The 21658-nt window shown below is 42.7% G+C and overlaps 1 protein-coding gene across 2 annotated transcripts in view; it reads left to right on the top strand.

Moving 5' to 3' along the window:
- The first annotated feature begins 10747 nt into the window (after positions 1–10747).
- Positions 10748–21658, top strand: part of LOC124804677 (calpain-A) — a 620886-nt gene continuing 609975 nt past the window's right edge. For both annotated transcript variants that reach the window (XM_047264942.1, XM_047264926.1), the window contains exon 1: positions 10748–10864. In XM_047264942.1, coding sequence (XP_047120898.1) covers positions 10773–10864 — 92 coding nt within the window. In that variant the 5' untranslated portion in view covers positions 10748–10772. The remainder of the gene's footprint in view (positions 10865–21658) is intronic.

Here is a 21658-nt window from a genome sequence, read left to right as displayed (position 1 = left end):
AGCGTGGAGGGTAAAAATCGTAGAGGGAGACCAAGAGATGAATACACTAAGCAGATTCAGAAGGATGTAGGTTTCAGTAGGTACTGGGAGATGAAGAAGCTTGCACAGGACAGAGTAGCATGGAGAGCTGCATCAAACCAGTCTCAGGACTGAAGACCACAACAACAACAACAAGGAGGGATAGGGCAGCCAACAATCACTGAAGTGTAGGAAGGCCAATACACGCTACCTCACCTAAGGAAAATGCTTCACTGCTCTAATTACACGTCGAAATTTTCATGAAAAAACTACCACTCGTAAACAGCAGATCATAATGCGACATATGCAATGGTAAATGAGAAAAATCGTTGTATTTATAGAACTACTGCAAAAACCAACCCCAAAAGATCTCGCCAAGAGAGAGTGGTGGCAGTGCATGTGTGTTCACCTCAATGTGTGGATACAGACTAATCAGCTTACCTCCCTTGCTACCTTCTTTCTTCCCTCCCTCTCCTCCCCCGATAAGTTGGGACACTGGTTTTCCAGGTGTATTCTAATCTGTCGTCGATTATACGCAGGGAGATCCCTCTCACCATGCATGTATGTTTGTACAACTTCCTCAGCAGATGTTTTACTTGTAGATCGGTAGGAGGCAACTCTTCCTACAGTTCAGTGACAGTTTGTTGTCCTATATCTTCTTACCATGTACGTGTGTACAAGCTCCTCAGTAGGTATACACTTGCTGATCGATAGGAGACAGTTCTTCCACTAGCAACTGTACGACAGTTTCCCACTAATTTCGATTCATATTCTGGACTAGCACACAGCGCGTGTACATATACATACACGCGATCAAAGACTGGAACAAAACCCATTTCAAGCATCCTCAGTCGAGCCTCACACACCAAGACAAGCACCCCTGGTTCATTCGGTGTAGGTAGCTGAATAGGAAAAGTTGTCTCCTGCACTGTGGATTGACTGGCAACACAAAAAAATGAACAGTGCCAGCACAGGCAATGGTCTCTTTGAATTGTGAAATGCCTTCTCACTCCATCCTGCTGCCTCACCATTATCTGCTGAAAAGTATTCCCCCTACGTTCATCCATTACATCATCTTTCCAACAACTAATATGAAACTATGGACACAGTGCTCAGCTGTATGCTTACAGGTAATACAGTTATTAAACTCTTACCTGTCCAACACCAACATCTCGTAAATTGAACACGTTTTCCAGTAATTTAATTAATTAGCTTAATTAATTTTAAATAACTTAATAATATATTGCTCGAACTTAGGACCCATTTCATGTCATTAGATACGTTTTTCACGAAAGTGTTTTTCCATCGTCGCACCGATTTTAAGTAGTTGTGTTTATTTGAATTAAAAGCACCAAGGCTGAAGATTAATTGTTAATGTGGTTTCCCTCTCCCAATTTAGAAGATTGTTCCAGCAGGATAACACACACTGCAGTGTGAACAGTTCTTAGGACAGTACCTTATGTCCTTCCTCTGTAGCACTTCAGCACAGTCTGGGGCTTCCTCCCATCAAAGTGGGGGGAGGGAAAGAGGGAGAGGGAAGGAAGTGAGGAAGGGGAAGTGGGGGAGAGAGGAGGACCGGTGGTGGGGACGTTAACAATGAGGCATTGCCACATGTAAACACTCCCCCCCCCCTCCCTACCACAGAGAAGAGGTGGATGGACTGCACAGGAAGAACCGCCATCTTGAATAAATTTGGCAATATCGCAGACTACGCTCACTTCAGCTTTATTCCACTGTTAAGATCAACTGTTCATAAAGTGTTATGTAACCAATTACACCTTTATGCACCGAAAGTGCAAATGGTTCAAGCACTGCAGCAATACGATTGTCCTCTGCAGCATGCATTTGCATGTTTCATGCTGACCTCCTTAGATGCAGGCAATAACTATCTGAAAAAAGTGCCTTTTGTATATGAAATCACATTTCAAATTCCTGGACATGTGAATCGCTACAACGTTAGGATTTAGGCTCCGAAAACCCACACAAAAAAGTGAACCATTCGTGATAACCCGAAGCTTAATGCTTGATGGGGTGATAGGTCCATTTCTCATCGCAGAGAAAATCATAATGGGAAATATTTATTTCGACATAGACGAACAGTTCCTACTACCACAGAGCAAAAAGCTGCAGCCGTCCATCGTCTTCGAGCATGATGGTGCAACGCAACATTGGAGTTTGACCATGTGCTGCATGAATTATATGCTGAGTGGTAGATGGGTCATGATGGTCCCATCGCATGGTCCCCACGACCTCTCCATGTCACACAACTTGATTCCTTTTTGTGCAGTTACATGAAGGATCACATGCACACAACATCTTTCAGTGACATCTTAGTGACTGGCAACGGTAAACTTGTTGTTTCATTCGATGTCAGTAGCAGTCACGTTAAAGCCTAACCTAAAATGTTCGCATTTAAAATTGGTACTCTAGGTACACGAATCTGTAAAACAGCCTGAAGTGTTGATTCTGCAATGCTGACCCGAACAAGGGTAGAGCTCGAACATCGTCGTGATGTTCTACGAGCAACGGGTAGGGCACTCGTGCCTGCAATGGGACAACGTTTCAAATGCTTTCTGGAAATCTAGAAATATGGAATCTGTCTGTTACCCTTCATTTCGCAGTATACCATGTAATGACAGGGCAAGCTGAATTTTCCACGTGCGATGCTTTCTAAAACCGTGATGATTCTTGGACATAATCTTCTCAGTCACAAGAAAGTTTAATATATTTGAACTGAGAATATGTTCAGCGATTCTGCAGCAAATCAAAGTTAGGGGTATTGGTCTGTAATTTTGCATGTCCGTTCTTTTACCCTTCTTATGTACTGGAGTCACCTGCGCTTTCTTCCGGTCGTTTGGGACTTCGTGCTGGGCTAGAGATTCACGATAAATGCAGACTAAGTAAGGGGACAATGCTGTAGAGTACCCTTTGTAAAACCGAAATGCGATTCCTCCCGGACCTGGTGATTTATTTGCTTTCAGATCTTTCAGTTGTTTCTTGACGGGCATATGGAATAAATTCACGAATATGTGAGTGGCTCGAAGACTTCTTACGTAATAGAATCTAGTACGTTGTCCTCGACGTTGAGTGTTCATCAGAGACAAGGGTACCGCCAGGAGTGCCCCAGGGAAGTGTGGTAGCACCGCTGTTGTTCTCTGTATATATGAATGATTTGACGGACGGGGTGGGCAACAATCTGCGGCTGTTTGCTGATAATGTTGTGGCGTATGGTAAGGTGTCAAAGTTGAGTGACTGTAAGAACAAGACGACTTAGACAATGGCAGCTAGCTCTAAATGCGGAAAAATATAACTTAATGCGGATGAGTAGGATTAACAAACCTTGACACCGCCACTCCATCCAAATATCAGGGCGCAGCGTTGGAAAGCCATATGAAATGGAACGTGCATGTGAGAGTTGTAGTAGGGAAGGCGAACGGTCGATTTTGGTTTATTGGGAGAATTTTAGGAAAGAATGGTTCACCCGTATAGGAGACCGCATATATGACGCTGATGCGACCTATTCTTGAGTACTGTTCGAGTGTTTGGGATCCATTCGAGGTCGGGTTGACGGAAGACATCGAATCAATTCAGAGGCGGGCGGCTAGATTTGTTACCGGTAGATTCGAACAATACGTAAGTGTTACGGAGATGCTTCGGGAACACAAATGGGAATTCCTGGAGGGTAGGTGACGTTCTTTTCGAGAAACACTACTGAGAAAATTTGGAGAACCGGCATTTGAAGCTGACTGTCAAACGATTCTACTATCGCCATCATACATTGTGCGTAAAGATTACGAAGATACGATACGAGAAATTACTGCTCATACAGAGCCACACAGATAGTCGTTTTTCCCTCGTTCTATTTGCGAATGGAAAGGAAAGGAAATAACTAGTAGTGGTACAGGGTGCCCTTCGCCATGCACCGTGCCATGGCTTACGAAATATCTATGTAGATGTAAATGTAGCAGTAAAAGTTTTATAACAAACCAACATACTCTACTTCTAGTATTTATCAAGATATGGTTTTTTTTACATTTGTTTTACATTACAGTGTTTAAAGTTTCATTGTTACTACCATTAACGATTGGCGGACTTCCCACCTGGATTCAATTTCTTACCCTAGCTGCTACAACATAAATCGTTCAAAAAAGTTTTGTAGGTTTGTACCACTTGTACACCTGCAAACATGTCTAATCTTACATTCAACCGTTGAAGGGAATGGAAGGGTAAATCTCAAAAAATACGAAGAATGAAAAACAACTTTGCTGTGAAATAAAACCATAACAATAACCAAATACAAGCAGTTCGTTCTAAACTGTATATCTTTGCATTCGGATAGTACATTTCAGTGCCTGTGCTGTTCAGAAGTACGATGCAATCTCCTTCAGACATGTATGAATGTTCGAAGGAGCAGGCACTGGGGCGACTACAGGCGTTATGATAATACAATAAATGTACTCGTAGTTGCGATTACAGACAATCATCTGCTGTATAACGGAATGACGACAATGCAAATTTATGCTAGACTGGGACTCGAGCGCTGATTTCTCGCTTTTTGCGAGCGGTCGCCTTGTACTTAGTCTATCCGAGTTCGTTTCACGGCTAAACCCAAACTTCCATTAATCGTCAACCATGTGTCTACTAACTGCACTCCTATATAGATTATGTATATTCCCGCACAAGGAACACATTTTAACTGAAGTCGCTTCCCCGAAGTCGGCGGATAAGATATACTATTTTGTCTAATACTGACGTAGTGAGACCGTGGCTGTGTACAATTAATGCAGGCTGATTCTTACAAAGAAGAAGACAGCAACCAGCCACCATTAATACTGCTATTTATTTAAGTAAATAGGCCGTAACCGGCTTCGAACTGACAGGTTCATCACCAGACGGCTGTTCACATGATTTGCAAGATAAACTTTACATGATCGTCAGTTTTCGATTTTTATTCTTCCAATGTGGCTAAATATTCTTGGTGTGTTGGTGCCATCGAGAATGTCGCGCAATTTTGTAGCGAAGTTGCAGGATTGTATTTTTCAAATATTCCAAAATATATGCAGCACTTACATAATTTGCACGTCACCATATTGTGCAAAGCACCACACACACACACACACACACACACACACACACACACACACATCAAAAAGTATTTGCCACATGTGAAGTTGACACGAAGATTGCGTGTATCTCCTGCCATAATGAGTACCACAATACACAGTCCAGCTGAAGAAAAACGGAGATCTTTAAAATGGGTAGTCACAGACAAATATAAGTACAGCGAAGGTAACTGCGAAGAAACCTTGGGCAACAGAAGAAGTACTTCAGTAGATCGATGGGAGAAGCACAAAAATGCTCGGTAGCAGACAAGAACACAGCAACTTATTGTCACTGAGGAATGAAATAAACAGAAAGTGCCGGAAAACTAAAGTAAAATGGCTATAGGAAATATCTGAAGAAACTTACAAGAAATGGTCACTGGAAGGACTGATTCAGCATATGTGAGACGAAAAGCGGAAAGGGACCTCTTGTAGAAAATTTTGGATTTTAGGTTACTGTAATTTTTAAGTTCAGCACTGAATTCTCAAAAAGTTATTTTTAAAAATAGATTTCTATCTCTGACTTTGAGTGAGTTATGACAAGCTGAATATTTGTAATGGAAAAGACGTGTTTTGACATAATGAGCTTTTAAGTTTCACTTTATTACCATTGTTTAATTGGACTTATTTGGGAAAAAAATTCTGCGTATATATTACCCTTAAAATGTCCTTTGCCTGATGGTACAAGGTTTTTTAAGTTGACATAACATATTATGTTGTTCCACGCTTCAGATCTACAGAACATTGCAGTGTACTTAAGTTTAAAACCAAGTAAATTGGCCCCAAATTGAGAGAAATTAGTGAACCCTGTGAAGTTCCCTTTTTGTGAAGTATTGGTAATTTTATTTGATGTCATGACCATTTCAAATTGGCAACATCCGTAGGTATTTATAACTGTAATACAAAAAGCACCAGTTGTCTTGTTTGGCTTTATTGTAATAAATTGTAATAACAAAATCTACTTCTTTTATACAAAAGAAGTTCCTTAAAATGCCTCTAAAATATACGAGACGCTATTTTCCGAAGCACTGTATGCACAGCTACGAGATTTTGAAAAGGAGCCTTTTGTCAGGCCAGTGTTATTTCCCCATAACTACAAGAGGTCCGATTTGAGAAGATCGATATCGTCTACTTTTAATGGTATTATTGACTTCTGTTAGATTCAAACAAACTTCAAATAGATAATGGCGTGTACGGAATGAAGTAAACCATCGTAATAAAAAAAAAAGAAAATGGCTATTTTAGACACTATAGAACATTTTTTGTAGCAAGAGGTCCCTTTTCTCTTTCCGTCCCACATATAGCAAAGTGAAGAATACCTTCGGTGAAGTTAAAAGAAAAGGTGTCAACATTAAAAGTGTAAGAAGAAGTCCGATGTTAAACGCAGAAGATAAAGCGTTCATAGGACTTCTCGACCTAGAGAAAGTGTTAGACAACGTAAAATGGTATAAGGTGTTCGAAATTCTCAGAAAAGTAGGTGTAAGCTATGCGGAAATATTCAAAAAGCTTTCGGGCTTGCAGCCGGTTGTCGTTAGCCTCCATCCACGATATGGAAGCTAACGACGACTGGCTGCAAGCCCGAAATCCATTTGAATATTTAGTTCGCCGTGAAAATTTTAAATTTCACATTATACGCAAATATTTAGCAAGGCTTGGAACGTATATCGAAAAGATAGATAACGCACTGAAATTAAAAGCTTACTGTGGTGTCAGTTGTAAGTTGTCGGTTCACGTAGCTGCTGCAGCTATCTCACTCGAGCGCTCGTTTCGCATCCAATGTGCGTCAAGTCGAGACGGCAAGAACACGACAACGAAAGGCGTCTTGCGTTCTCCGTTTCAGCACGTGCAATTCAGGAACACCTCCATGCAAGGGCCTTTCTGTATTATGAGTTGCCTCATCGATGGAACATGTCTCAAAGGTAAATGAAAACTTAGACCCTAAACTTAATTATAAAAAGTACAGAGAGACAGTATGTGCATGCATGTGAGAGATACATACCCTAATAAAATCGGACCGTCCTTTTGAAAATAAAAATTTTCTAGTCCTACGTGGAAGTTAACATTTACCTCAAGTTTCTGACTTAATTCGTGTGGAAAACGTAGTCCTGTGAAATAGGATGAACGTTTTTGAAACACCCATCCTAGAATATCGCTCAGATGTCAGTGACGCGCTCCAAATCAGACTAACAGGGGATATTCAAGGTATACAAAGCAAGGCAGCATGAATGATTACAGGTTTGTGTAGACAGGAGAATGCCACGGAGATGCTGAAAAAAACTGCACTGGCAGACTCTTGAATAATAGATGCAGACTAGCCCCTTGAAGCCTACTTACAAAGTTTCAAGGACCAGCCTTAAGAAATCTAGGAATGTGCTACAGATACTTACATCTCCCACAGGGACGGCGAAGACATGATTGAAGCTTAGACTAGTTACAGCACATGCAGAGGAATTTGACCGGTCAGTCTTTTTTCTCGCGCCCCATACGCGACTGGAACGGGAAGAACCACCAATAACAATGGAAAGTATCCTCTGTTATTGTGTACCTCGTACCAATTTAAATCGCCCGGGTAGTAGTGCGTGTTAAACTTCTAATCAAGCTAACGGGCCTATGGGGTATCGTCTCAGTTGTGCGACTGGATTCGTGATTTCCTGTCAGGAAGGTCGCAGTTCGTAGTAATAGACGGCAAATCATCGAGTAAAACTGAAGTGATATCAGGTGTTCCCCAGGGAAGCGTCCTGGGACCTCTGCTGTTCCTGATCTATATAAATGACCTGGGTGACAATCTGAGCAGTTCTCTTAGGTTGTTCGCAGATGATGCTGTAATTTACCGTCTAGTAAGGTCATCCGAAGACCAGCATCAGTTGCAAAGCGATTTAGAAAAGATTGCTGTATGGTGTGAAAGGTGGCAGCTGACGCTAATAACGAAAAGTGTGAGGTGATCCACATGAGTTCCAAAAGAAATTCGTTGGAATTCGATTACTCGATAAATAGTACAATTCTCAAGGCTGTCAATTCAACTAAGTAACTGGGTGTTAAAATTACGAACAACTTCAGTTGGAAAGACCACATAGATAATATTGTGGGGAAGGCGAGCCAAAGGTTGCGTTTCATTGGCAGGACACTTAGAAGATGCAGCAAGTCCACTAAAGAGACAGCTTACTCGTTCGTCCACTGTTAGAATATTGCTGCGCGATGTGAGATCCTTACCAGGTGGGATTGACGGAGGACATCGAAAGGGCGCAAAAAGGGCAGCTCGTTTTGTATTATCACGTAGTAGGGGAGAGAGTGTGTCAGATATGATACGCGAGTTGGGATGGAAGTCATTAAAGCAAAGACGTTTTTCGTCGCGGCGAGATCTACACTCCTGGAAATGGAAAAAAGAACACATTGACACCGGTGTGTCAGACCCACCATACTTGCTCCGGACACTGCGAGAGGGCTGTACAAGCAATGATCACACGCACGGCACAGCGGACACACCAGGAACCGCGGTGTTGGCCGTCGAATGGCGCTAGCTGCGCAGCATTTGTGCACCGCCGCTGTCAGTGTCAGCCAGTTTGCCGTGGCATACGGAGCTCCATCGCAGTCTTTAACACTGGTAGCATGCCGCGACAGCGTGGACGTGAACCGTATGTGCAGTTGACGGACTTTGAGCGAGGGCGTATAGTGGGCATGCGGCAGGCCGGGTGGACGTACCGCCGAATTGCTCAACACGTGGGGCGTGAGGTCTCCACAGTACATCGATGTTGTCGCCAGTGGTCGGCGGAAGGTGCACGTGCCCGTCGACCTGGGACCGGACAGCAGCGACGCACGGGTGCACGCCAAGACCGTAGGATCCTACGCAATGCCGTAGGGGACCGCACCGCCACTTCCCAGCAAATTAGAGACACTGTTGCTCCTGGGGTATCGTCGAGGACCATTCGCAACCGTCTCCATGAAGCTGGGCTACGGTCCTGCACACCGTTAGGCCGTCTTCCGCTCACGCCCCAACATCGTGCAGCCCGCCTCCAGTGGTGTCGCGACAGGCGTGAATGGAGGGACGAATGGAGACGTGTCGTCTTCAGCGATGAGAGTCGCTTCTGCCTTGGTGCCAATGATGGTCGTATGCGTGTTTGGCGCCGTGCAGGTGAGCGCCACAATCAGGACTGCATACGACCGAGGCACACAGGGCCAACACCCGGCATCATGGTGTGGGGAGCGATCTCCTACACTGGCCGTACACCACTGGTGATCGTCGAGGGGACACTGAATAGTGCACGGTACATCCAAACCGTCATCGAACCCATCGTTCTACCATTCCTAGACCGGCAAGGGAACTTGCTGTTCCAACAGGACAATGCACGTCCGCATGTATCCCGTGCCACCCAACGTGCTCTAGAAGGTGTAAGTCAACTACCCTGGCCAGCAAGATCTCCGGATCTGTCCCCCATTGAGCATGTTTGGGACTGGATGAAGCGTCGTCTCACGCGGTCTGCACGTCCAGCACGAACGCTGGTCCAACTGAGGCGCCAGGTGGAAATGGCATGGCAAGCCGTTCCACAGGACTACATCCAGCATCTCTACGATCGTCTCCATGGGAGAATAGCAGCCTGCATTGCTGCGAAAGGTGGATATACACTGTACTAGTGCCGACATTGTGCATGCTCTGTTGCCTGTGTCTATGTGCCTGTGGTTCTGTCAGTGTGATCATGTGATGTATCTGACCCCAGGAATGTGTCAATAAAGTTTCCCCTTCCTGGGACAATGAATTCACGGTGTTCTTATTTCAATTTCCAGGAGTGTATTTACGAAATTTCAGTCACCAACTTTCTCTTCCGAATGTGAAAATGTTTTGTTGAGCCCAGCCTACATAGGTAGGAATGATCATCAAAATAAAATAAGAGAAATCAGAGCTCGAACAGAAAGGTTTAGGTGTTCGTTTATCCCGCGCGCTGTTCGAGAGTGGAATGGAAGAGAGATAGTATGATTGTGGTTCGATGAACCCTCTGCCAAGCACTTAAATGTGAATTGCAGAGTAATCATGTAGACGTAGAAAGCGCCTCTTCCGGGGAGTTGTGCCGGAGCGGGATCGAATTTGCCAGGCGGATGAACGATGATAACTGGTGTGCTGGCCAACCTGCATGCGGTTTTTAGGCGCTTTTCCACGTCCGACTAGGTGAATACCGGGCTGATACCCAAGTCCCGCCTGAATAACACGCTTCCCAAATATTAAGAAAACTTTGAGACACTTTCACATGAAACAGACTAAACGCAGACTATTGGGGTGCGCAGATTCCATCCCAGGGAGAAATGTGGTGCCGACAGGAAGGGTAACCACTACCTCTTTAATTAACTTTGCGAGATGCGTTGATACCCATGCCGACCCCCATTGATGTGAGACAAAGGTACAAGAAAAAGGAGGGGGTACAATTCGTAGAAACTTAACAAAAACACAATGTCATTGAAAAGTCCTAACAAAACGTGTTCTGGCTGGAGTGCTCACAGCCGCTGTGGCGACCCCCCGCAGGCGTCCCTGTGGCGACGACCAGCTCTCAGCGCCGCTCTACCAGCGTAGCGTCGGCGCCGGCAGCGGCGGCGGCGGCGGCGGCGGCGCCGTGTCTAAAAGTGTTCAGTGCTGGGCGCGTCTCCTCAGCCGCCACATGTGCCGCCATGCCGGGCTCGGGACACTACTATCACCACTACCTCCACGACTCGCCCGCGGACCTCATCCGCAACCACCTCGACCACTTCCGCCGGAGCAGGTGTGTACTTACGCTGCACTGCAAACCTTCTACCCACACACCGTAGTATCCCATTTTGTCGGTAATGCTTAATCATAACAGCACACATTACCAGAAAACTAGACTACATTCTACAATCGCTGCTTCACCCTAGTAGCAGGGCAACTTTGGGCCACATAATTTTCACAAAGTAACAAAAATTTCTGTTCACTTCCTATTAAATAATATAAAAACAAAAAAGTTAAAATACTTCGCCTACTTTCATTCCGTAATGTCGTACGGGATCAATTTCTGAGGTAACGCATCATGAAGCCTAACTAACATTTCCGAGTCCAAAAGAGTGTAATACGAATTCTTTGTTCGTCAACTCGATAACGTCCTGCATAAGGTTGTTTAAGGATCTCTACTACTTTCCAATAACTTTATTCCTTTATGAACTTTGTCATGATTAATATACACATATTTTTTTTCCAAACCAAAAACACACACACTGAATCAATACTCTAAATAAGAATAATCTTCATAAAGATGTAAGTCACTTACTTTTGTCCGGAAATGTACCCATTATTCAGAAACACGCATTTTCAATAACTTGCCAGCAGTCGTAAAAAGTTCAGCTACTAATAATGTTCACTTTTAGAGGAGCCTAAAGAAATTAATGGTAACCAACTTCTTTTACTCCATTGACGAGTTTCTTACTAAACCGATTGATGTATATAGCATTAATAATATCAAATAAGTGTTACATAAGATATGACTTTAGCACATCTTCAGTACAATAATGTGATCAATGAAAGTAAGTGTTGTAAACTGATTTTTCTGTTTGATGCTTGCCTAGGAATCAATATATGCAAGTTAATATACTGTTTATTTACACGGTTTTTGTCGAGTGTATTGTTACCTCTTAAATGAAAATTTGTTTAAGATTTTTTGATTTAGTCCACGTCAGTGAGAACTATTTCACTTATGATCTGGGAAAGGGATATTAGCATCTTTTTTTGTAAACATGTAGACTAAAGTTATCCGGTTTCTAGCCGGGCGGCAGCGTTAAGATGCAGCAACGTTTCGACTACTGTTATACTCATAATTTTTATGTCCGAATTTTTCCAGAAGATGTTGAGTATGACGCTCGTCGAAACATAGCGGCATCTTAACGCTGGCGTCCGGCTGGAGGTCCGAGAGCTTTTCATCAGTGTTATACGCCGGAAGAGTCTACTCGCGCACATGTATTATGTGTCTTCTTTTATGACATTTTCTGTATCCCTGAGTTCCTCCCCACTGCGTATCTACGGAACAAAACTAGTATCTAATCTAATTTCTCACTCGAAACTATTTCCCCATCTTGGACACCAGAGCACACGTACGACATCTGATACGCTAACGACTGCTCTTTATAAGATACGAAGGTACTATATCCCATCCAGACCCAACCGGATATTTTGATACGGGGACATGATGTGTAGAAACGAGGAACACAAGATTTTGTGACAGACTTATCGATAATTCTATAACAGGAATTCAATATAGTTGTAACGATATGTCACCAAACTAGGCTTTATGATCCTTCAGTTCCAGTTTACCAGCAGCAGACAACATTCTGCTGCATTACCACATTTCTTTCTCTCAGCTGTGATGTATGTCTTCTGGATTAGAAGCTGCTGAAGGTTGTGAGCATGTCAGATTTTTTTAAATACATGTTCCACATATTTCACGATTTGTTGCTAATTTCAGCCTTTCCACTCTACTACATTTCCACTTCTTGTACGTTGTTAACTCTGCACTGCCGGTAGCACACTTTGACAGACCCTCGTAGAGTATTAGGAAAATCACAGAGACCATACATAAAGATGAGGGGAGCTCTCAGTAAACACCAATTACCAACCTTGTCGCATCTGTAGCTCGCTGACTCGAAATAACGCAAGATCATTTCCTAGAGAGCCTTTGCATATTTACTTCATTAGTCTAAAATTTACTGGTATCGTGACTCTTGATTTGTAAACAGATGATTTTAGGAGACGACAGTGAAGCAAAACCTGTATGTTGCTGTGCTACAGCTCTTTCGCAGAGCTACGGACGTGAGTTAAGAGTTTGTACAAAATCTGTCTACACCGTACAACATTCATTTATGAACACAGTTTGCAACAGTGGGCTGTAAGACGAGAGCGATGCGGTGAAAGAGGCTGGTGAATAAGTAGATGTTCTTGATTTGCAGTCAGAAAAGCGAAGATCTCTTTCGCGTAGAGGCCAAGTGTCGGGGATTCAGCGGGAAATCTTGCAGTCTCATAATACGGACTGTCATGCTTCTTTACACTGTACATACAGAGAATACTACCAGCATTTGCGTCAGAGAAAGTTCTCCTCTCTTGTAAATCTTAACCTTGATGAGGGAACGCTTAGGCTGTTGACATTACTCATCCTGTTGCGAAACCTGGCAATTCACGCAGTTAGAAGCGCATAAGAATATTTCTTGTGCATATCATTTCGTCGTGGTCGTAATAACAAACCCTAAAAATTCGCACATTATCAATAAAAATGAGCAAAGAGCAGCTTAGTTAAATAAATAAGAGTTCGCAGCATTGTTTGCGTAAAAATCTGGTAGATGCTATTACACAAGCGTTGCATTACTGCAGATATACGCACTATCTAAATTATTAAGGCATAGAGAGTCTTGACAAGAATTTTCCTCTTCATTTTGGCTGGTTTCAGAGAATAGATTAACCAGTGGAGTGCATTATAGGCGACTACTAAATAGGTAATAACATCGAATGCTGTTCTCAGACACTGTTAGTTACATCATGGCCTTCATATAACTTTAGAACAAACAGACAAGCAGCCAGTCTCAAAACTTTAACAGATACACTCGCTCATCAGTTTTCATTTTTTCAGTGCAGTGTTTTTGAACACAAATAACATCAGCGGAATGTCAGATCTTTCATGGCCAACAGACTAAAACAGTGTCGTTATTACCAAGATCTTCTGTTCACTTAAAATCTCATGTGGCTGGGCAATACTTATTCTGTAGCCACAACTGTATTCAAACATCCGTATACCGACTAAATTTAATGTAAAACATTCAAATAGGTGGAAAGGTCCGATATTGTTTGATTCCGTCGTTGGCACTTAGGCAGTCAGAGGAACGAATCACAACCATTAAACATGTAATATTCATCTGGCGGTATTTCAGGAGATATTATCACACAAATCAAGTAATGAAGCAGTTGCCAGATAGAGATTCAATGCGAGGATAATAGGGATGTGTACTTCATACGCGAAGGAGATGAAACTCTAACCCTATCAAGTCTTGAGTGTCTTTCGTCGATAGCCTCTTTCTAAGTTTGATTAGCCAAAGCGAAAGAGATGGAGTGAAAGAGAGGAAGGGAGTCAGATCCTAAGAAAGTTATTCAAGGAATCACAGAAAGTCCGTTGGTGAATAGTGTAGCGAAGGATCCCGATGGCCCCAACTATCAGATAAGGCGTATGAGATTCGCCAGAAAGTACAAAAGCTCAAGAACAGAAAGTTCATTAGTGAATTCTGTTCAAGTACGTTCAGGAAAGAGTGGCTATGTGAAAACATAGATTTTAACGAAATTATTGCCTTTCTTTAAGAGACATGTTGTTGTTGTTATTGTTGTGATATTTAGTCCAACGACTGGTTTGAAGCAGCTCTGTTCAAGCCTCTTCATCTCCCAGTAACTACTGCAACCTACATCCTTCTGAATCTGCTTAGCGTTTCATCTCTTGGTCTCCCTCTACAGTTTGTACCCTCTTCAGTTCCCTTCACCACTAAATTGGTGATCCACTGATGCCTCAGAACATGTCCTACGAACCGACCCCTTCTTCTAGTCAAGTTGTTCAACAAATTCCTCTTCTCTCCAAATCTATTCAGTATCATGATGTAGCCATCTAATCTTCAGCATTCTTCTGTAGCACCACATTTCGAAAGCTTATATTCTCTTCTTGTCTAAACTGTTTATCGTCCATGTTTCACATCCAGACATGGCTGCACTCCATACAAATACTTTCTTCCTGACACTTAAATCTATATTCGATTTTAACAAATTTCTCTTCTTGAGAAACGCTTTCCTTGCCATCGCCAGTCTACATTTTATATCCTCTCTAACTCGACAATAATCAGTTATTTTTCTTCGCAAATAGCAAAACTCTTCTACTACGTTAAGTGTCTCATTTTCCAATCTTATTCCCTCAGCATCACCTGATTTAATTCGGTTAACTTCCAGTATCCTCGTTTTGCTTTTGTTGATGTTCATCTTATATCTTCCTTTCAAGACAGTGTCCATTCCGTTCAACTGTTCTTTGAAGTCCTTTGCTGTCTCTGACAGAATTACAATGTCATCGGCAAACCTTACGGTTTTTATTTATTCTCTTTTGATTTTAATTCCTACCCTAAATTTTTCTTTTGTTTCCTTTACTGCTTGTTCAATGTACATATTGAATAAAATCGGGGATAGGCTACAACCCTGTCTCACTCCCTTCTCAACCACTGCTTACCTTCCGTGCCGCTCGACTCTTGTAACTGCCCTCTGGTTTCTGTAAAAACTGTAAATAATCTTTCGCTTCTTGTATTTTACCCATGCCACTTACAGAATTTGAAAGAGAGTGTTCCAGTTACCATCGTCAAAAACTATCTCTATGTCTACAAATGCTAGAAACGTAGGTTTGCCTTTCCTTAACCTATTTTCTAAGATATGTCGTAGGATCACTATTGCCTCGCGTACTTCTACATTTCTACGGAATCCAAATTGATCTTCCCCGAGTTCGGCTTCTACCAGTTTTGCCATTCGTCTGTAAAGAATTCGTATTAATATTTTGCAATCATGACTTATGAAATTATTCAAATGGTTCAAATGGCTCTAAGCACTATTGGCTTAACATCTGAGGTCATCAGTCCCCTGGACTTAGAACTACTTAAACCTACAGTAACTAACCTAAGGACATCACACACATCCATGCCCCAGGCAGGATTCGAACCTGCGACCGTAGCAGCAGCCCGGTTCCGGACTGAAGCGCCTAGAACCACTGCTTACCTTCCGTGCCGCTCGACTCTTGTAACTGCCCTCTGGTTTCTGTAAAAACTGTAAATAATCTTTCGCTTCTTGTATTTTACCCATGCCACTTACAGAATTTGAAAGAGAGTGTTCCAGTTACCATCGTCAAAAACTATCTCTATGTCTACAAATGCTAGAAACGTAGGTTTGCCTTTCCTTAACCTATTTTCTAAGATATGTCGTAGGATCACTATTGCCTCGCGTACTTCTACATTTCTACGGAATCCAAATTGATCTTCCCCGAGTTCGGCTTCTACCAGTTTTGCCATTCGTCTGTAAAGAATTCGTATTAATATTTTGCAATCATGACTTATGAAATTATTCAAATGGTTCAAATGGCTCTAAGCACTATTGGCTTAACATCTGAGGTCATCAGTCCCCTGGACTTAGAACTACTTAAACCTACAGTAACTAACCTAAGGACATCACACACATCCATGCCCCAGGCAGGATTCGAACCTGCGACCGTAGCAGCAGCCCGGTTCCGGACTGAAGCGCCTAGAACCGTTCGGTCACAGTGGCCGGCTATGAAATTATAGATCGGTAATTTTCACACCTGTCTGCACTTGTTTTATTTGGAATTGGAATTATTATATTCTTCTTGAAGTCTGAGGGTATTTCGCCTGTCTCATACATCTCGCCCACCAAATGAAGGAGTTTTGTCATGGCTGGTTCTTCCAAGGCTATCAGTAGTTCTAACGGAATGTTGTCTACTCCCGCGGCCTTGTTTCGACTTAGGTCTTTCATTGCTCTGTCAAATTCTTCACGCAGTATCATTTCCCCCTTCTCATCTTCATCTACGTCCTCTTCCATTTCCACAATATTGCCCTCAAATACATCGCCCTTGTATAGGCCCTCTATATACTCCTTCCATCTTTCGGCTTTCCCTTCATCGCTTAGGACTGGTTTACTATCTGAGCTCTTGATAGTCATGTAGGTGGAAGAGGTACAAATGCAGAAATTAAGTTAATATTTTTTCTTCACTGTGGCAACGAAATTACAAGTTTTCGCGAAAGATAAGCCCTCTTTGTTTATTTACGTGGCTTAAGTTATGTATCTGATAGTAAAGGATATGCTGTTCTGTTTTTGAGCGCTTTTGAGATAAACGACTCTTTGTGTACCGTCGGTATTTATTCAGTCTGACGCATCTACGAATGAATCTCGTGAGGTACATTCCCGCACCCGCATTAGTTGGTGTACTTTGGACTACAAAACTACTCAATTCAAGTACGGTTAACTATGTTGATATCCAAGAGTATTGATTCTTGTATTTTCTGCAGAACCGACGAGTTTCATAATCCACTTAATACTGGAATTATCTGAAGAATAGTAAAATGCGAAAATACAGGGGGATGTAAAAATATGAACTGGACAAAACATGTAGCATGTTTGCATCAACAGACTTCTCATATGAGGATGCTGTTGGATTGCTTTCACCCAGCTGAACGTCGACAGGAAAGAAAGGAAGGTAGATTACAGTTTAAGATCATTAGAGAAAGAACAGGTATTTGGTTGGACAAGAATAGTTAATGAAAGGAAAAATGTGCTACTGGACCTGCCTAATTAGGATTTATTATGCTAACGGCATAAATCACAGTAGCTACATTTGAAAAAAGTTCAGAAGTAATGTAACTCTGTTCATTCAAAAAGGAAGACTGCTTCACTTTCTGCTCAGTTTTTTTGTAACTACTTTCTTTTTGTAGCTTAGGTGTTAAATTTTTCCGAGAGACATTGAAAAATTATTACTATCGCCTATGGAGAAATAATTTTCTACAAAATTTGAAAATTCTAAAGTTTCAGGTACAAAAAAGAACTTGATTCGTTAATAATAATGAATTTTTTCAACAATATTTTAGTGTACCTTCTTTACGTGCCTTCCCCATACACTGTTTGTAAACGAATTAGTGCAAACCTCCTCCTCTTCAGTTAAGTCTTCAATACTCCAGCCAATACGCAGATCTCCCGCAGTCGATATGCTGAGAAGTGGCTCCCTGCCTCCCACTCTCTGTAACATTTTTCAGAGTACCCAACGAAATCTCTTTCCCCATTTTCTATACGTGAAGCTGTTCACCCCTCGTGGAGCGGCGTCAAAATGTCGGCACACCACCCTTGCAAAGAGAAAGAATTTCTTAACGAAACACGACTGGGCTCCCAGTCCAGAGCCTTCTAAGAAGCGAGCATTTGGAGAACTATGCTTTGATCAAATGGTTCGGCTTGTGAAACGGTAATATGCCGCACAGGGCTAGGTTTTCGTTACGACTCTTTATACCATATCTTTAGTTAGAAATCTGGCCCAAAACCGCGCAGAAACGCGCATGCGCCGATGGGCAGGTGTCCGGCTTGACAACAACGATGCGTGCCTCACGGCTTCTTTCGGCGACCGGACAGGCTGCGTCCCCCCGCGCTCTCTGTACTGACAGCTGGGCGGTGCTCCCGAGGGAGCTCCACAGTCACTGCCCTAGACCTGTGCTCTCCTCTCGGCTCCTCATGACCATGGTAAGATACGTCCCAACACGCAAACTACCACCAGATTAGAGGAGATATTAAGATAGAAGTTATCAGCTTAATCCTTGCAATCACTGGTATTACCCATAACCAGCATTAAGTATTTATTAACGGACAGGAGCATTATTCAGAGATAAATTGAATTAAACGTAACGAAATATGAGACGTTCCAGTCCAGTAGTGGACTTTCTGTCTTTGATGCATTTCATGGCAGATTCCATTTCTCGCAAGTACTGGGGCTCATGATTTCGTATCTTCTATTACCATGCATGTATCATACAGGGTTATTGAAAAATAACTGTACACACTTCGTGGGCGTAGTGAATACATCAAAAAAGACTAAAATGTTAAAAAATGTGTTATCTGAAATTGCTTTATTTCCGAGATATGCGGTAGAGTAGGGTTCAGGAGCATAACAGAAATAAGACGAAATTAATTCTTAGCGATTTAAAAGTAAATGTACACAGTTCGTGGGTGTAATGTTTAAATCAAAATAAGAATAAAATGTTAAATAAAGTTTTTTGCCTAATTACTTTAATTCAGAGTTATGCAGTAGAGCAGTGAGCACAAGTGCAACAGAAACAACACAAAATTAATTCTTCTCAGAAAGAAACGACACGAAGGGCTCCGAAATTCAAGCCAACTATGTACTGTCATTTACCCCAGAACATGTTCAAAATGATGCTCATGTAGATGAAGATAGTGACATACTCGACGAGTTACCGCAATCGAAATGTTGCAGGCTCCGTTCATCTCATTCTGCACGGTTGCACAGGCATTTTCATATCTGGAGATCTGGCGGGCCAAGCAACTTGTCCTGCACGGCCTACACACTTATCGGGATACACAACACTGAGATACTCTCTTGCCTCCCGACTCAAATGTGCAGGGGCAACGCCATGCATAAACCGTAAGTTGGTTCGTGAAGCGAGTGGGGCTTCGTGATGCAGAGCAACCAATTCGTGTTCCAAAAACCGTCGATACACTCTGCCAGTCAGGCTATGTGGAACGTGCGACCCGAGCAACTGACTGTCCACTAGAAACGCTAAATGTTTACTGCCAAACGATACTGATATCCTTGTACTCTTGTTATGCGAGAATTCTCGCATGCCCACACGTCCATGTTAGGAATCAGAAGCTCCCGACCTGTTAGTCTGATTCATGAACAGAAAGTGATTAAGTCATTTGTCCCAGAAGTAACTTTTAAATTAGGTAATTCATCTTAATTTCCGCAGAGGAAATTTATCACTCTTAGAAAGCGACGGAGCCGACAATCTGAATTACCTGAGTTGAAACTGCACCAACAACTAAGACGATACATCTCTCTCATTGCGCGAAACATACGAAATCCCGACGATACCCAACGATCCGGTTATCTCAAAGCACTCGGAAGCGGGACAGGAGAACAATTAACGTCAGATATTTAAGTGGGCGAATAGAGGGGCGTTATCTTTCGAGGAGACTTGTGATTTCGCTGCAAAGTGAAGGTGACAAAAACGGTCAGCTTGTTTTCCACATCTGACCGTATTGAACAACGACCACATTCTCGTTAAAACTGTGCAGTGTACCCCCCCCCCCCCCCCTCTTCGCCACCGGCCGCTTCTCCCCGAACTTTTCGGACTGGATACGCGGGAAGTGGCACCTTAACGTTCATCAGAGGCCCACGGCAAACATAGGACGTGGCGCGTAAGTCACAGCACGTGACACTGTAGGTCTTAACGAGTACCAGCAGCCGTTTCCGGTGGGGAACAAGTAACTATTTCAGACAAGTTCAATAATTCTTGACTGCGCGTTTAAAAGCATGCAAGCTTTCGACATTGCACGATATAGTTATGTCCTTTAGGGGGTACCTTTCCAATCACACATTGATTTCCCGTGGGTCATGCAAGGAGCCGAGCGTTCGCGAAGTGAGGACAAGCCGACTAGTGTGACGTCACAAGTTCGTTGCGGTGCCTGTATTTCTGGTGGGTCCCCCGTTCATCATAACGACGCACTTCCATCACAGTAAGTTTCCCGGCCATCTCCACAGGATAGGCGGGCGTCACAGACTCCTCGACTTGGAAAGAATGTCGATCGTACCGGAGACGTCGGTGACTGTTCAGATGCTCGTTATGAAAATAGTCAATTTTCCGGCACAGTCACTCACTATTTCAGTAAAAAATTACCGGTTACCGCCGTCACCGGCCCCTTCAGATCATGGAGACAGATGTAGTGCTTCCTCCAACTGCCGTGAAAATTACATTGCCAGCATGGTTTTCTCAGTGGTTGGAGTGAAGTACTACATCTGTATCCATGGTTTGAAGTCGCTTCGTATAAATGCAAACAGTCAAGTAGTGAAGTGTATGAGTATTTGTGCTGCGAAAAGTGAATATTTTTCCGAATTGCACGTAAAAGAAGTGCTAAACAAATGTTTCGTATTTATCATCATCTCACGTGGTGTGTGCCTACTGTACCATCTGAAAGAGCGAATGCGGAATGAAAATTACTTTAGAGTATTTGTCGATACACTATGAAAAGAAACTGAAACTCTTAGCCCATGGCCGGCCGGAGTGGCCGTGCGGTTCTAGGCGCTACAGTCTGGAGCCGAGCGAACGCTACGGTCGCAGGTTCGAATCCTGCATCGGGCATGGATGTGTGTGATGTCCTTAGATTAGTTAGGTTTAATTAGTTCTAAGTTCTAGTCGACTGATGACCTCAGAAGTAAAGTCGCATAGTGCTCAGAGTCATTTGAACCAATCTTAGCCCATGTAAACACTAGAACGAACATCCAGTGAACATTCTGTTGTCTAATAATAATAACAATAGCTTTGAAGTGAGGTGATGAAAAAAGGAAACAAAACAGCTGGCAGTAACAATGGCTGGCTTACAACTTTGTACAGTATCGCTTCATTTGCTAACATAGGCATAAATAAAACATGCAACACAACTTTATTATATATTATACTTTCCTTTAAATGTTTAGATTCTTATATAACAGAAATAAACTTTAGATACGTCCTCGCCACTGCCTCCCAACGAAGTACGCAATTGTTCTCGAGTTAGGAAGTCAATGTACAATATAAGACAACAACTATTGTTGGTCTGAAGTTCAGTCGTATGAAGATTTCAACTTATATTGATCGCAATAACACACTACTGATTATTAGATTTGGTTGCTAGACGACCGTCCTGAGATCACACATGCTAGAGGTTTTGTGTTTACGTACACTGCAGACTACAACGTCAACGTCTGCGAGTGTATCTA

This window comes from Schistocerca piceifrons, chromosome 1 (assembly GCF_021461385.2).
Source record: "Schistocerca piceifrons isolate TAMUIC-IGC-003096 chromosome 1, iqSchPice1.1, whole genome shotgun sequence".
In the NCBI taxonomy this organism is placed as follows: Eukaryota; Metazoa; Arthropoda; class Insecta; order Orthoptera; family Acrididae; genus Schistocerca; species Schistocerca piceifrons.
This window is presented reverse-complemented; position numbering and strand designations above follow the sequence as displayed.